General features: G+C 37.0%; 2 protein-coding genes across 3 annotated transcripts; both read right to left on the bottom strand.

The window, feature by feature from the left end:
- Window positions 1-3,499: 3,499 nt before the first annotated feature.
- LOC124166643 lies at window positions 3,500-7,099 on the bottom strand. Its single transcript, XM_046544259.1, has 2 exons — window positions 6,833-7,099; window positions 3,500-6,693 (listed from the first exon to the last, which is right to left on the bottom strand). The coding sequence occupies exon 2, from the start codon at window positions 6,680-6,682 to the stop codon at window positions 5,330-5,332; it is 1,353 nt and encodes a 450-aa protein (XP_046400215.1). The 5' UTR covers window positions 6,683-6,693; window positions 6,833-7,099; the 3' UTR covers window positions 3,500-5,329.
- Window positions 7,100-8,119: 1,020 nt separating this feature from the next.
- On the bottom strand, window positions 8,120-11,160 carry LOC124167032 (survival motor neuron protein). 2 transcript variants are annotated; one of them, XM_046544802.1, is made up of 7 exons: window positions 11,011-11,160; window positions 10,743-10,925; window positions 10,541-10,652; window positions 10,202-10,308; window positions 8,994-9,194; window positions 8,348-8,489; window positions 8,120-8,257 (listed from the first exon to the last, which is right to left on the bottom strand). In XM_046544802.1, exons 1-7 carry the CDS (start codon window positions 11,053-11,055, stop codon window positions 8,172-8,174), a joined length of 876 nt encoding a protein of 291 aa, XP_046400758.1. In that variant the 5' UTR covers window positions 11,056-11,160; the 3' UTR covers window positions 8,120-8,171. The 2 variants fall into 2 exon arrangements, with proteins under 2 accessions (XP_046400758.1, XP_046400759.1); XM_046544803.1 differs by lacking the exon at window positions 8,994-9,194.
- Between the last annotated feature and the right edge of the window lie 5,146 nt (window positions 11,161-16,306).

Raw genomic sequence — 16,306 nt, 5'->3', positions numbered from 1 at the left:
GAAGGTCATGTAAATTTTTTCATGGCTTGAATAAATCAAGAGAATCGGCTCCCTTCCTTCACTTGAAAAATGAATACTCATATTTTTTCCTTTAATGATCAAGTATATTTTTTAATGCACGAGGCAAATGCTAAAAGGTGAAAGAAAGTGAAATTTTTGCATTTTTTGAGACCTGTATAATACACACATAAACTACTGTTACCTGATATGTAATTGGTTGTGTTGAGTAATTCAAGCTTATGTTCAAACATTACTTTGTGAAATAGCAGTAATACGAAATGAAAATAAACTGTCAGAACTGTAAAAGGTATGTCTTTTTCATTGCTTATGAACTGATAACAGCAGCTAAGAGATCGAGCATGATCATGGATCTAATACAACATGGAGATGAAAGTGTAAGATGCATAGGGATTTTATTTTCTTTATCACTCTTGAAAAATGAAAGGCATAAATTTAAGTAAACCAGGACTTGCCACCATGATAACTTTACTGAGTCACCCACAGTGCACAAATTGAGCATAAAATCCACAGAGAAAAAATCATTCGCTTGAAATATGAGTACAAACCTGCAACCCGGTCAATGCGAATGATTATTTCCACTGAGGATTTTTTGCACAAAAGGCATAAAAATAAACCCTTCAAGACTAAAAGAGTACACCATAAATGTGCCATTCAAATATCAGTTAAAACATTTGGATATTCTCCAACCTCACTCTCTAGAGACTCTAAATACATATTTTTGAAACCAAATGAATACCCCACATCAAAGATAATTAATTCACTTCAGATGATGAGAGAGAGGTAACCATAGGTTATCAAATATTGCTGGGTTTCCAATCCTTAGGTTAAAAAAAATCAACACATTCTGACCCATACAGGAAGTATAAATCTTCTGCAGTTCAAGCTTCCTGCAACAGTAGCCATGGCTGTGAGGGTTCAGGAGCTTCACCATTCCTCAATACATGAAAGCGCATACTGATAGTTTAGTCACAGAAATTTTTCTCTCCATAATAGGCATAATAAAAATTAAGCAATGGAAGGCAATATGCTCTATAACACAAGTCCAACACTTCCAGCAATTCTGACAGCTGTCCCTGGTTAAGACTTACATCATCAAAAGTACAACAAATACCTTGTTATTTCTGAACTCACACACCCATATTTTGGGACAATTAAATGAAGACTAGTATTTATTTTTGTTTGGATGTTCTGTTTCCATTTACCTTTTCAATAAAAAATTTGATAAAATTATGATTTTTATTATTTACTGTTGTAATTATTGTATTGTAATGTAAAATTGTCAATCTTTAAGAAAAAGAAAATTTATCTAAGTGTTTATATTTGTTTCTTTTATATCCACAAAGTAAATAAGAACGTATGGTAATTAACTGCACTGTTTGAGTCTTAACCGCAAACTTAACACGAGTGAAGAAGCATGGTAAGATGAACAGTGTATACAGCCTGGAATCGGTTCAATTTTTTATCCCTAAACGAGTTTGGTGAGTGGCTGGAAAAACTGTCCAGGTGGAACAGCCTCCTGATACTGTTCACCAGTCAGAATAGTTCCATCGAACTCCCAATTCAGGCACATCTCTAGCTGCCAAGCCGTAAAAGGATACTTTTACACTGTTTATCTAAACTAATCAAATGCCAGGTGGTTGGCAGGGAATGCAAGCGTTCTCAACAGAACCCCAAAAAATAATGATCACTTTCCCAATCCCCGCAGCTTGTCAAATTAGACTTACTCAAGCCAAAAACAGGTTTTCGCATAGATGCCACGAACTTTTAAAAGAACTCTAATACATGATGTAACATGAGCAAAGAAGACGATTTTATTGAAGATGAATGGGACAGGAAGAGAAAACAGTGGTCTCAACGGAGGCAGAGTTATGGGCAGGAGGAAGTTGCCTTAGAAGGAAACTTTCAAGGAATGAGTTACATAAGTACCAGTAAGTACCATTACATAAGATTCCCTGATCCAGAGTAATCACCATCTCAACAGGTAAAGAAAGTTAATGTTATCCTTTAATTATAAGCATGTAATGTCTTACTTTTATGTAATCCTCCCCCAAACAAAATTTTAATGCCTCCAAATACTCTCCTTCTTAATCCACCCAAAAGCTGATTATCTCTTTCCCACATACTTAAGCCACATGAAATTGGCCAAACAATTGTTATTATGCCATTACTGAAAAAAGAGAAAAATGTTATTTTTGAGCTAAAAATACCATTAAGAAAGAAACACTGGAGAAAAAAAATGATAAATGGCTTTGAAAAACATTTTTACCACCCTAACAAAATTACAGCTAATTATCTGAAGCAAGAGTAACTTAATAAAAACAGCTCTGACTTATATATATACTCTGTATACCCATGCTATTTAGTTGGGCCCTTTTCGCTTCCATAGCGTTAAGGTGTTTTTCCCCGTCCCATCCCTTCCTTCCCTATCCTACCCCAGAGGCGTCGACAGGCTCCTATCGCAGTGGTGCCTCTTTTCCTTTTTCCTTCCTCTCCAGCCCCTCCCCCAGTGATTGGGCGTATAAGTCTCTGACTTGGTTCCCGGCCCCAGGGTGTTGTATCCCTGAAGGGCTCCCCTTGATCCCTCATTCTCTTTGTATATCCATGGCTTTCACACGGCATAACCATTCTGGGGCTAAATACCAATCTCATGATTCCTTTATTTAAATAGGAAGATATAATATTGCAAAATGAAATGAGAGAATATTATTTTCTCTATAATATATGAATAATGTAGATTTTTTAGCATTAATTTTATAATATATCATATTTTTAAGGTCATTTGGATAAGCACCCTGGATTCTTGCGGGAAATATCAATTTTAGGGCTTGCAACTATGTATTATTTATCTCAGAAGTGCCCAACCCTATGAAAAAATTGTATAAACCCGTTTCAAAATTTTATACAATTTATACAATTGCCATGGCAATGTATAAGATTGTATAAAATTATGAAACAGGTTTATACAATTTTTTCATAGGGGCACCCAAGCTTCCAAAGTCTGTATTTTCTGAATAAATACGCCACATGAGGTTAAGAGAAATAAGTATGAATCTAGTACAAAAATTGAGTAAAGTGAAAATTATTGTAGGCAAAAATAAAATGGTAGAAACTTCATAATTTTATCTGTCTCATGGTGAAAACTTTTACAGAATATCTCAAATGAATGAAATTTAAAAGGAGTAAATTGAGAAATCATTGCATTTATCCTAGGAGCCGGCATAGTTATTTCATATGAACAGAACTAATAGATAGACGAGCTTATTCATGTCAGATTCTTTTAAGGGTACTAATTAAGGCATGACCCTTATTTAAACCCAACACCCCTAAAATCAGTGGATAGAGCCTTACCCTGATCTACCCACTAGGTCGCCAGGATGACATGATGAAAAGCTTATGAAGAAAAATGCAAAATTCTATTGAGGAGGAAAATATGAAAACAAAAAACACGCAAATCAAGGAAAAATAATTCACATCAAAGTAATGTTACCCATCATTAACATGTGATGGTTGGCAAATTTATTCTCCACACTCCTGATGATTACAACATGTTCGATCGCAGTAAATAAAAACAAATATTTTGTAATCATACTTATTACTGAAGCTAAAATCCTAATTGGCACATTAAAAAAGTCTTGATTAATATAGTTATTGCTATGATATATTAATCAAAAATTCGGCACATTGATACTATGGACAGCAGCAATGAAAAGTAATGAATTTTGCCCCACCAAAGGGATCTTTAAAATAAATATCCTGGGAAAAAAAAACAAGACTTAGTAGCAATATTTCCCTTCAAAGCTTGTAATGCATTTAAAAGGTTAGCAGCTCTTGAGCCTAATAATGACAAGGAAATAAGGTATCAGTGACAAATCCACAGTGGCAATACATTCTGTAAAAAGTACATCAACAATCACCAAGCACATAAAATCAGCTTCAGCTGCATCCCTCTTAGCTAATGACAGTTCCATATGCACAGTTTACCAAAAGCATTTCGCCTCAAGCCTTGAATATCTTTCAAAAAGAATAACTTCTGGTATGTTTCTTAAATAGATTGACACCATAATAATAGGTGATTTTTTAGGCAATGTAGGTAATTTTTTGTGCATAAGCTTTTCAAAGGGAGTTTTATTTAATACTCATTCATCCCCAAGAAATATGTTGGGTTAGTTAGGTTGGACAGTATTTTTAACAGACATCAATCATAATTCCATCTCCACACACAGAAAAAATTCATCTTCAAACAAAAATTTTACTTTTTCATACATATCTTTCGAATACCCCACTCTTAATAATTGCCTCAGCTAAAAATTGGCACACAGTATTTGTCACAACGCACCCTTACTCCACATTAATGTTACATTGGTTATGATGAGACTACCCATTCCCTAAGTAACACTTCCTCAGGTTCAAAATAATGTGGTAGAAAGTAATTCTTAATTCGTCATTTGCTTAAAAAATTGCTTTAACAGAGAATAATTGCGTACGGGCAAGACAAACGTGCCTTCTCATCAAGAGCAATGGGTGACTGAATCCTCAAGTTACAATGATGATACCCCATTGATAAGACAGATCAATAAAACAAGAATTGGGCAAACGTGCTATGTAAATGATAAACCTTTTAAAACATGAATTAATCCATCAACGTAATATGAATCAATACCTGCAAAATTCCTAAAGCAAAAGCCCACCCTACCATATAATCACCCAACCGCAATAATATGTTAAAGCCACTTTTTTGACAGATGAGACACTAATACTTTGAATAGATTAAGGAGTTCATTGATGATAAGCGTTTTTATACAATGCCAGCAATTACTACCCTAACACTTATCAGTTTCAGACTCTTACCTAAAAACGACGCGACCCTAAAAATACGCCAATAATATCCTTTTAACTCCATTAGCTTAAAACTGGGAACATTTTCATACCGACAACGATGTTTTATAAATAATTTATATTACCTCTGGCAGGGTCAATTCATGATCAACATCATAATGAATATGCACTCCGTAGCCACCAGCTTCACTCAACCATCTTCACCCCCTAAGTCCTAATGGTCTGAAAAAACGTAGGAGTGAAGCACATCACCATTTCACTCTTTCAAACACACTTAACCTGGCTACGCGCAGTCAAGCATAAATAATAAAAAGTGTTGGATGTTACACATTCATCGACTGTATTTGGTTTTCCACTAGATATATCAGCCCCTTGAACTTAATGCTATACTTATAGATAGCCATATTACACTGTTTCAGCCATTCAAACCCAAACACATATTCACCAAATTTAAGCACTTCAAGCATTGACTTTAACCATTGTCGATGCACCCAAAGACACTGAGACCTTTCTTTTGAATCGCAACGGCCACAGCTTGGTCTAAGAAATCGTCATGTTCGACGAGGGGTATTGGTTTTTCAACTGGCATAGATGGCTGTGAGTCAGAATCGTTACCTCTATCACCTCCAGGGCGTTTCTCCTCATAACCTAAAACCATGAGTTTATCATCATCCTCTTCTTCATAATCCAGCTTGACGAAGCTGTCAACACTGTCGGTATTATCGTCACTGCTGCTACTACTGACGATACCATACCTATCACTTGTGAAACCCAGAGGCATAACGCTGGATTCGATTTCTTGAACCATCTCTTCAAGCCATTTCTCGCCGTCATTTGAATCATTTACATTGAACTTGGGCTTCGCAAGGTTGAATTTTGGTTGAAACCCGTCAACTGGTTGTCTTTGGCGAAAAGTGTCACACGGTTCTAAAGCTCGAACGCCGTCGGATTGGGGTAGTGAGACACGAGGGGCACTGCGTGCCGAGATTTCATTCGAGTGTTCTCCATTGCTAGGTAAACCTTTCAACGTAGTAGCTTTGCTGCCATTGTGAAGTTCAGATTCCCTCAAGGATTCATTTACTTGATTACCGGGAGGCTCAAACTCATTTCTTTGCAAACCATGGCTCTGAATAGCCATTAACACGGCTTCGTTTTCAAAGTTTTGGTGGGAATCGTTGCCATTAATGGGCTCAATAAAAACATCATCGGCGTCTCCAGGAAGAGGGACAAAACCCATGTCTTCAAGAACTTTATTAATAGTATTATCCACAATACCTTTCGCCAGCTGCTTAGTTTGCCACTTCCTCACATGAATGCTGGAATGAGTGACTGTATGTAAAAATGACTGGAAGCAACAGGATGAAGTTCTTGGTGATGAATGAGATTCTCTCTCTAAAATAAAGTGAACTGGAGGGGTTGTGTGCTTAACTTCGGCACTTTCTTCTTCCGTCGGAACCTCGAATGGGGTATCATCCTCTTTGATCACGTCTTCAATATCTTGTAACGGACTGGGGCACTTAGGGGGAGAGTTATCCTCGGGTGAATTCTCATCAGGTAATGACACCATTGTTCGTTCTCCAATATCATAATTTTCCTCATCACCGCAACATACCTCACTTATACTTTGGAATTCAACAGGAACTGTAATATTCTCTCCAGTCTCAGCAGGAAGAAAGATTTTTCTCTCCTTTTCCTTGAGATGGTACTTCCCTTTAATCTGCCAAATGTAACGAGCTTTTTTCAATGGCCTTTCGTCATCATCGTCTTTCAAAGTGGCCTGATCGGTACTGGAAGATTCACCTTCATCCTCACTTGACCTCCCCATACTTGTCTCGACTGAAATGTGTCAATGTTCAAAATCAGTCAATGAAAAAATCAACCATTGCAGCATTTTAAGTGATAATAACAATGAAGGATTAGTTCCCAAGGCAATTACATAAGGGAAGGATAATATACAAAAACGTAATAAATATACCTCAGTGATATTCTGGCACAACGTAATAATCATGGTAAGGAGAGCCAATAACACGAATGGCTCGATGATGCCCGCAAATCGCAGTAGAGCCACTCCTTATGTCCACGCATCTTATTGATTGCTGCGAAATCACGAACGTTCAAACATCGTGACTTACTTTCCCTTCTCAAAGCACTGCGATCACATTTGTAATGAAATACTTTGATTCCTCATTGCATATGAAATTGATTATACCTTCCCGTCAAAAGCGTTAGTTTTTTGTTAACAAGAAAATTGAAAAACACTATTTAGCAGAAAATACAGTTATGGCAGCCGGCGCAATTCAGTAATTTTTTGGTAACTCGTCCGAATCTTCTTTCTTAAATTTTACGAATAGCACGATGTCAGCTATGAGTTTATATGTTACAGATAGATGGGCTTCAGTTTACTTGAAAATATTTTCATGGATCTCGTGCTGGTAAAGGAGAAGATCCCAAATTCTTGTTGACTTCTCTGTTCGTTTGCGCGTTTTTCTGGTTTGAAACTTTTTATTCTTGGGATAACAATTTCATAAACTCGGGGTCTTGTAGACAAATAATGCTTTTGAATAGCCATTTTCAGTTTCACTCGCCTGCTCCTGAATTGACGAACAAAAGACGTGTTTATTAATTAACCACGTTGATATTTATTGTACTCATGATTTTTGTTTACGTGTGTTCAGAGTTCAAATTCGCTCCTAATTACAGATGTCGTAACATACACAAATGTAGTACGAAATATCGAAATTAGGGGAAAGCTCAAGTGAAGACTAATCGCTAGGAAACTTGGATTGACCAAGAGTAGTTGTCGCTATATCACAAATACGTAGACATCCGTATCTTATCCTGCCGAGTGAACGGCGGTAAAATGTACAAGAATTGCCATGAGAAAAAAATCCCCAGGATCGGGAATCGAACCGTGGACCTTTGGCTTTTCGAGCCACTGCGCAGACCACTACACAGTCCAGGTTCTTTAATTCCCATGGCAACTATACCGAGTACCACGAGCCTCGGTATAATTGCCATGGGAATTAAAGAACCTGGGTATCATGAGCCTCGGTATGGCAATTAAAAATCCTGGAAAGCTTAGTGGTCTGCACAGTAGCCCAGAAACCCAAAGGTCAGTGGTTCGATGCCCGGTCCAGGGGAATTTTTTCTCATGGCAATTCTTGTATAGACATCTGTATTCATTTCCAATTATCGCCATCAGAAAACGCGAGCTCTGTTAATTTAATAATATAACAATGATTAATCAGAATAAACAAGGAGCTATATGAAAAAATTTATTGACAAAAAATGTATACAAATATGTAATATCCTGTCTAAGTTTTCCTCCATCGGCCATGATGACGACCATTATGATAGCTTCTCTGCTGAGACTTGCCATGCTTTAAGCCATAGTAGTAGCCTGCAACATAGCATTTCACACACATGATTATTGATTAGAAGTAATGGTCGTGACACAAAATTAGACTTCAGCATTGAAGACGTGCCATACCTGTATGATATCCACTCATGTACCATGACATAAGCATGGCTGAAAGTGCTTCACCATCATCACCAGGCAAATGCTCAAATATATGTGGAGGAGGGGGTGGTGGCGGTGGCAGTGAACTGGGATCAGGAATGTGTGATTGCCACTGTAAAGTATGAGGAATATTAAACACGGAGAGAAGTAGAACCATCTTCTTAGAATTCTCACAACACACTGAAGACAAGGCTCCGATCCATTCTGGTAAGAATACCCATAGCCTTAAACAGCAAGGGCAAACTAATAGAGAAGTCAAAGTAAATATGACCAGCATGTAATGAAGCATTCCAAGATGAGAAACTAGTTACACTGTGATTCAATAATCTTATACACAATCTTTGTTTTAGCATAATAGAACTCTTGAGTGCCATCGAGGAAAAAAAAATGTTTTCCATCCCTCAACACTAAATGATACCATGAAATTTTTAATGAAACCTCTTACGTCGTGATATAGCTAAAGAGCTTAGTTCTTAGTTTCTCACTTCATTCCATAGCAATCCTGAAATTGTTATAACGAACTAAACAGAAACATAAAAATTCATATTTAATATGACATACTTCTACTTTATTACGACAGAAATTGAATGGTCGTTTATTTTACAAATTTACTCACTCCCAACTGATGACCTTCACCAAAGTGCATATTTTGAGCAGATGGGGGCCGACCAACAGGGGAAGGAGCTTTGTTTTTCTGCCACCTGGATTTTTTATAATCAGCCGGTGGTGCTACTAATTTTTTCCTTGACTTCTTATGATTCTCCCTTAAGGAAGAATCAGATTGAATCATTCCTTCAGTATCCTCAGTGTCAACTACCTATAAGTACAATTAAAATCCAGAATTTAGGCTACTTTACTCTAGAGAGTTAAAATATTTTATGCCTACCTTACTAAAACACATACAAGGTACTAAAATATGGAGATACAAGAGAGTAAGAAGTCAGCCAAAACTAGAACTGCATGAGGCATTACACCAAACTGACAAAACTTATCAATGGCCACAGGTGCATTGTACAGAAATTAGAGGTTGTAGAAGACCTGAAGAAAAGGTCTGAAGAAAACCTCTAGCCCACCATGAAAGGCAATATCCAAAACTGACTAATGCGGTTCCTACAATCACAAGCTTTTTCATAAATCCAATCAAAACCCTCTCCCACTTATTTGATTAGGCAAGAGGGTGGGCCAACCTTAACTGGGCAAACTTAACATGTTGCAGATTGAAAGTATTACTAATAGATTGTTCATTAGTATGTTAACAAGCTACACTACTCTCAGACTTGGCGCTATACATCACAACTATCTCAATGTTAATTCAATGATTGAGTGAGACATCAAAATGGATAACAGCAAATCGCAGGAAGTAGGTATTGCAGATGTGTACACCAATGAGGCTAACATTTGGCTTACCACAACGAATTCGGTTTTTCAGATTTTTTTGTTTTCCCTCACACACTATAATTTTGTCAAAATTTAATCCACAATAGAGTGGTAACAAGGCTTCCCGGCTTCATTACTTCGCAGCACCAAAATCAAAGGAATTCTCTCGTGTACTAGGAGGCCTTTTGCATCTTCCCAGGTGGAATAGGGGAGAGGCAGAGGTGAACTTCACCAGAATGAATGTAACTGACAACTAGTGAGTAAAAGTCACTCCACAGTATACACAGCAACTTTCGATACCTACATAGATGCATGTACGCAAATTACAAAAAAAAACATATATGGAATTACCACCATCCGAATTTTAAATTCGGCAATTTAGACATGAGGGATGCAATTTCTCACTTTTTGTAAAGTGTAAGAGGTATAATAACGACTGAATCCAACCTCATTCATATTTTCAGCCACTGCTTGTTCCTCCTGAGACTTGCGAGCAGAACGGCCTTCTGAATGTAAAAGATTATCCAAGTGAACTTCCTCTTGGTTGCCATACCCTAAAAAAAACTCCATAATTTTATTATAAAGCACTCAATACCTTCACAAAAATTCAAATTTCAAATTAACATGCAGAAGCGAAATTGCACCGAAATTATTATCGTTTCACCACCAATAGAATCAAACGGAAACATTGAACCAAATATCTCGTAAATTTGCTATCTCGTTGTGCAATATTTCTTACACCTATCCTTCCTCTTTGTAGTCAAAGACAATACTATAATGCCTCACCGATGTATTCAACCACACAGGTTTTTTTCTCCTTGTTGATGCTTAGAATACTGGCTTCGTAAAAAACATCATCCACACTGTACTTGGCGCGACAAAATGACCCCACCTCCCACTGTCAAATTAAAATGTAAACAAAACTGTATAAAGGGTATATTTCGAGCAGCATTGAAGTTCCACTGTCGTCCATATAGACATAACTTACAGAATTTATCGGTTTCTTTTTCTGATGCTTACTCCTTTTCTCGGAGGCCTTTCCTGAGGCAGCACCACTATCTCCATGGCTAACTCCCATCATCTTCGCAACCTTATCCTTCAACTGATTAACTGATCTATCATACTGCTCCACGAGTATCGTGTCATCCCACGCATCATCATCGCTGGTTTCCTAAAATATAAATAGTTAATAATTTTCACCGTCGACGCCAAATTGTGGTAATTGGAAAAAAGTAAGTGGGGCAGAATAATATTACTTCATCTCCCCTAACAAATAGAGACACTGGCTCAAATTCTGACATTCCTCGAAAAATATTATCGAAACCAACGAAAATGTTTGCAAACTTGACCAGACGCAGAAATCGAAATCAAATTTATAAACAAATGCAACGAAACGGCGATTTCCGCACTTCATTTCGAATCTATTCGTTCGACTGGGGTTCGCTAGTGTCACTACCGTCGCTGAAGGCAGTTGGCACGAATTTGAAAAGGTTGATTACGTGGGTGAATACTGCTTGCATACATGCGATGCGTGCTTCAAAATTGCACCGCCAGGTCGAGATATATATATATGTATTCCTGTGAGAAGAACCCGGTAGTAAAATATTGAGGTTGTTGTTAATTTAGTTGACTATTTCTAGAATGTTTCGTGGTACTCACAAACACATGAGTAGGTAAATGTGTGCTTTAAGTAGCCACCGCAAAATAATCTTCATGTAACAATTGTACAATGTGGTCCCCTCAAAGCTTTTCCTGTTTACTAAAAAGAAATTTTGCCAAGTTTAATCAAAATGTTTGAAATAATAGCCATATTTTCAATTTAGGAGATATTGTTCTTTGCTTTTACCTTCCCTGTCGATTTCTGAAACAATAATGCCTGTTCATTGTCTGTTCAGTAGGCTGTTGGCCCCATTTTCCTTGTTCGAGTGACAACAGTCAGGTGACTGGTGGTAGATAGTAAACTGGAACGCCTTGTCTGTGAGAAGAGGGATACTTGTCTGCTCTCTCCCTGTTAAAGAAGCCGCATTCTCTGTTCCTTACTTGTTGGACCACAGCCAGTGAATCGGCGGGGACTGTGTTTATTAGGCTGTTAGATTCCTGTTTGCTGTCTGAGTGATAAAAGGCAGGCGATTGTTGGTAGAATGTAAATTAGAACACCTTCCCACACAGCACACTCAAAATTTATACCGTATAAAAGTTGCATAAATGGATAGGTATAATATGCAAATAATATTCCGTTGATTATGCACATAATATGCGAATATTATGCACATAATATTTAAATATTATGCCGCCGTAAACTATTACTATAATATTGACATAATATGTATATTATTACATTGTTAGTAACATTTCATCGTTAATTATGATTCATATAAGAATCATAAATCAGCAGCCACCCAGCAAACTCAAAAATCCTATTCAGTATAAAAGTTGCATAAATGGATAGGCATAATATGCAAATAATATTCCGTCGATTATGCACATAATATGCGAATAATATGCACATTATATTTAAATATTATGCCGCCGTAAACTATTAATAATATTGACATTATATGCATATTATTTCGTTGTTAGTAACATTTTATCATTAATTATGATTCTTATAAGAATCATTAATAGGGAAATTGCATACTTTTTATAAACAGTATACTGATATACTACAGTAAACACTTAGTACCGCAATATACTTTTTTCCGCTTAAAATTCAGTTTATACCCTAGAAAATGACTCCCAAAAGTCGCCCGAGTTTCGCGGGCTAAAAAATACCGCCCCCACTAATCTTTGGCTGTGACGTCATAGTTCAGTACGAGTCCAAGATTCAAGCCCAAACTGCAGGTTTGGAAGAGCCACGTTGCGTTTAAAGGAGAACATGGGTGAAGTAAGGAAAAATTACAAGTGGTGCATTGTTCCTCTGTGCAATAACACCCCAGAAAAAATTTTCGTGTGCATTCCCACGGAGGAAATTAGAAGAAAAGCCTCGATGCAAGCCGTCTGTCGGGATGAGCGTTACGGAAAAATAAGAGTATAATAAACGGAATGATAAACCCGTGTGCTATGTGAGCGAAGATAACATTAATATAAATAATATTTCCATATTTCATTGACTGAATAACTTGAAACTGAGATTTTTTGATCATTCGGCCGCCGTAGAATAAAAACTCAACTTCCGAACAAAAATCGGGATAGGTGTTTCTCGATGGTTACGATGGACTCAAATTATTAAGGCACTTGTTCAATTTCAGTTACGGAAGGACATAGAAAATTCCATGATGTTTAAAATCAAGGGAGGAAATATGAAAATGTAGAGCAACGTTGATCCTCATGCATTCGAGTGCCAGCCAAGAAGACAGCGTTTTCTTCTACTGTCGGCGTCAAAATGATGTGCCGCTGTACTTTGCAAATTTATATCCTGGCTTCACTACATGCTATAAAAATGAACTATACGTCATTTTAAAGGAAATTTTATCCTAAATTCTGATTTATTTTATTACAAAAAATTGAAAAATGTAGACACGGTCAGTGCAATAAATGACTCCGCGCACCGAAAAAATAGCCGTTTTGTCAACTTCATGAACTTTGCAACTCAACCTAAGGAAAACTACTACGTCTACAGCATTCATCTTCCACATTAATTTACACTCATCAGTGCGGATTAATAAAATGGCTTTAGGGTATTTTTAGAACTTATATTTTGTTATAAATTAATGAAAATATTTAAACATCTTGTCCCATAGTTTACCCCGAAAGATAAAGGAAGTTGTAGATGGAAAAAGAATAGAATCCAGAGGTGGTCACAAAAAATGAATCGCAGCATTCTTTGATTTTATTCTGCGCCGTTGCTTGCTTTTCAAAAAAAAGATGAGTCACAAGAGGAATGTTCCGCGGCCTTTGGAAATTATGGAGATAAGAATGGACATGTGTGGATCAGCAATTTCCATTTAGTTGGTTGTCAGGATAAACCAAGGATCCATTTAAAGGTTGTCAGGCCATCGTATAAAGATAGGACTGATGTGCACCACAGGGGAAATGGTGTGTTTGAGGGAAAGTCAAACCCAAAGTTGCCCAAAGAATGTGCAGTTCTATGTTGCTCTTTCCCCAGTTAAAACCAAATAGATATTGGATTGGGATGATATTTTCACCACGGGTTCCAATGATAGTGAGAGTGCAGGTGATCACGGTCATCGTCGAAAGTCATCCCTCTAGGATTTCCGATACGGAATTTTTAAGTGACAACCGATCGCAATGACGATGAGCTCGCCTTTAGAGAAGGTTTCAGATATATCGTGAGAAAAGCTCCCAAAATGTATTAAAGACTCTGTTTGGAAAACATGCACATTTTAATGCTAATTTAGGAAGTATTTCATTTCAAAAGTAACTTATTAACACCTGAAGACGTTGTGTTTATTATATTGATCGAAGTGCGATTGACCGATTCTTTCTGCAGAATAGGAAGTGGCTTCGGGGTTTTTAGTCACAAGATGGTAGATTGTGTTGGAAGTTCGTCTATATTATCGCTACTAAATTGAAACATTAATAGTCTGGCTTCCTCAAAGCTTCCTGTCGCCCTCCAGGCAAGATATTTTTAAGTTGAAAGTATCATCGACAGCTTCGAGGCGGAAATAAGTTCACCATAAGACTCTACCGGACTGCCAAAAGAATACACATTTCATATGAGTATACGCTTTCGCCAATATTATACGCAAGTCTCACTTTGTTATAAACTATAAAACATTACAGATGCACATCAGCTACCTTTCCATTTCTCGGCATCGACTTTCCGAGCCGACGAAGTCTACAGTTTCACTAAAATACCCTGTTATCATGATGGAATCAGTAACAGGAAGCTTGCTTGGATCAGCCTAAGAATAACCATATGCCTTCATCTTTACGCAATCCATCGCTTTCAATGGAGGAGAAATAGATCAAATAATAGCCCTGAAGTCACAATGAACAACTCCGATAAGTCTGCACTTCAATAAATGAATCATAACCACGCCGTCGCATGTATTCAAGTATGCAACCTATACTATGGCCGTGCCGCCGTGCCGCCGTGCCTCGTACTGAACTATGACGTCACTTTTCTACCAGCCAATCATCGGGCGTTTTCGCTTCTCACTTGCATTTGAAAATTCTCGTAAACTTTGATGCATTAAATATCGCAAACCACGTCATGAAATAATAAAAAAACTTTCACCGAGGTATGCAAACATATATTTTTATATAATTTTGGGGCTATTGATTATATCTGAAATATATGCAAGTTCCCTATTAACGGCCACCCAGCAAACTCAAAATCTATTCAGTATAAAAGTTGCATAAATGGATAGGCATAATATGCAAATAATATTCCGTCGATTATGCACATAATATGCGAATAATATGCACATAATATTTAAATATTATGCTGCCGTAAACTATTAATAATATTGACATAATATGTATATTATTTCGTTGTTAGTAACATTTCATCGTTAATTATGAGTCTTATAAGAATCATTAATTAACGGCCACCCAGAAAACTCAAAATTCTTTTCAGTATAAAAGTTGCATAAATGGATACGTATAAAATGCAAATAATATTCCGTCGATCTTGTTCATAAAATTCGAATAATATGCACATAATATTTAAATATTATGCCGTCGTAAACTGTGATTGTATCCGTAAAAATCGATGATCATACATCCTCTGTATAAAAAAAATGTGAAAAATTATGTTTTAATATATCACTAACAATTTCGTATCGTTCGCAGAATACTCCGCAATTATTATTATTGTTTTATTTTCCACACCGGCATACTCCGGTCTGGCGAGGTAGTCAGCTTGGTAGCCATATTGCCGTTGCGTCGTTGTTAGCAATGGGTGCATTCATGCCCCGTTCACATTACCATCTTTCTTAACCAGCGTAAGATGACGTCAGAACCAACGCGCGTTCACACTCAACCATGGTTAGACCCTGGCGACATCTGATGAGTGGTAGAGTAATTCCAAGTGAAAAATGAATTGACAAGAGCGAATAACTTGTTGGAAGGAAATATAGAATGTGCAGGGAAAGGTTCTTGTGTTAATTGCAATGATATTGATGATGAATTTAAACATATGTGCATATTATGAGCTGCTTATGAATTAAAAATTGCATTCCAGCGTCGACAATCATTGTTCCTTGCTACGTAGAAGGTAATTCAAATGTGTTCGTCCAACTAATCATTTCATCCATAGTGTGGCTTGCATTCTTCTACTGCTCTATTTAATACGAATGAAAGCGAATATTACTGATAATTAGGTTGATATCAACAACATATACTACTACTTGCCCTTGATTCGGATGTGTCGACAAATCATTGATGTAGGTGAAGAAAATCGAGGACCTAATCTTGAGACTTGAGCCTCAATTTGAGACACTTGTGATTTGGGATGGAGATACACTTTTCGCTGCATTACATTCTTAGCTATTATTGTTTTCTGACTTTGACAAAGGACATGATCCAATCTGATGCTATACCGTAAATTAAAACTCTTTTACCTCTTCTTCAAATGTGGACGAATAA

The sequence above is a fragment of the Ischnura elegans genome, chromosome 10, assembly GCF_921293095.1.
Source record: "Ischnura elegans chromosome 10, ioIscEleg1.1, whole genome shotgun sequence".
In the NCBI taxonomy this organism is placed as follows: Eukaryota; Metazoa; Arthropoda; class Insecta; order Odonata; family Coenagrionidae; genus Ischnura; species Ischnura elegans.
The sequence above is the reverse complement of the archived record's forward strand: the minus strand, read 5'-3'. Positions and strand labels throughout refer to the sequence as shown.

Bases quoted from the DNA above. Each gene is read 5' to 3' on its own strand.
- LOC124166643 (XM_046544259.1), bottom strand. From the start codon at position 6,682: ATGGGGAGGTCAAGTGAGGATGAAGGTGAATCTTCCAGTACCGATCAG.
- LOC124167032 (XM_046544802.1), bottom strand. From the start codon at position 11,055: ATGTCAGAATTTGAGCCAGTGTCTCTATTTGTTAGGGGAGATGAA. The intron at 10,653-10,742 runs GTAAGTTATGTC...TTAATTTGACAG, and splicing joins AAAAGAAACCGATAAATTCT to TGGGAGGTGGGGTCATTTTG. The intron at 9,195-10,201 runs GTTGGATTCAGT...TTGTACTTATAG, and splicing joins TGGCTGAAAATATGAATGAG to GTAGTTGACACTGAGGATAC.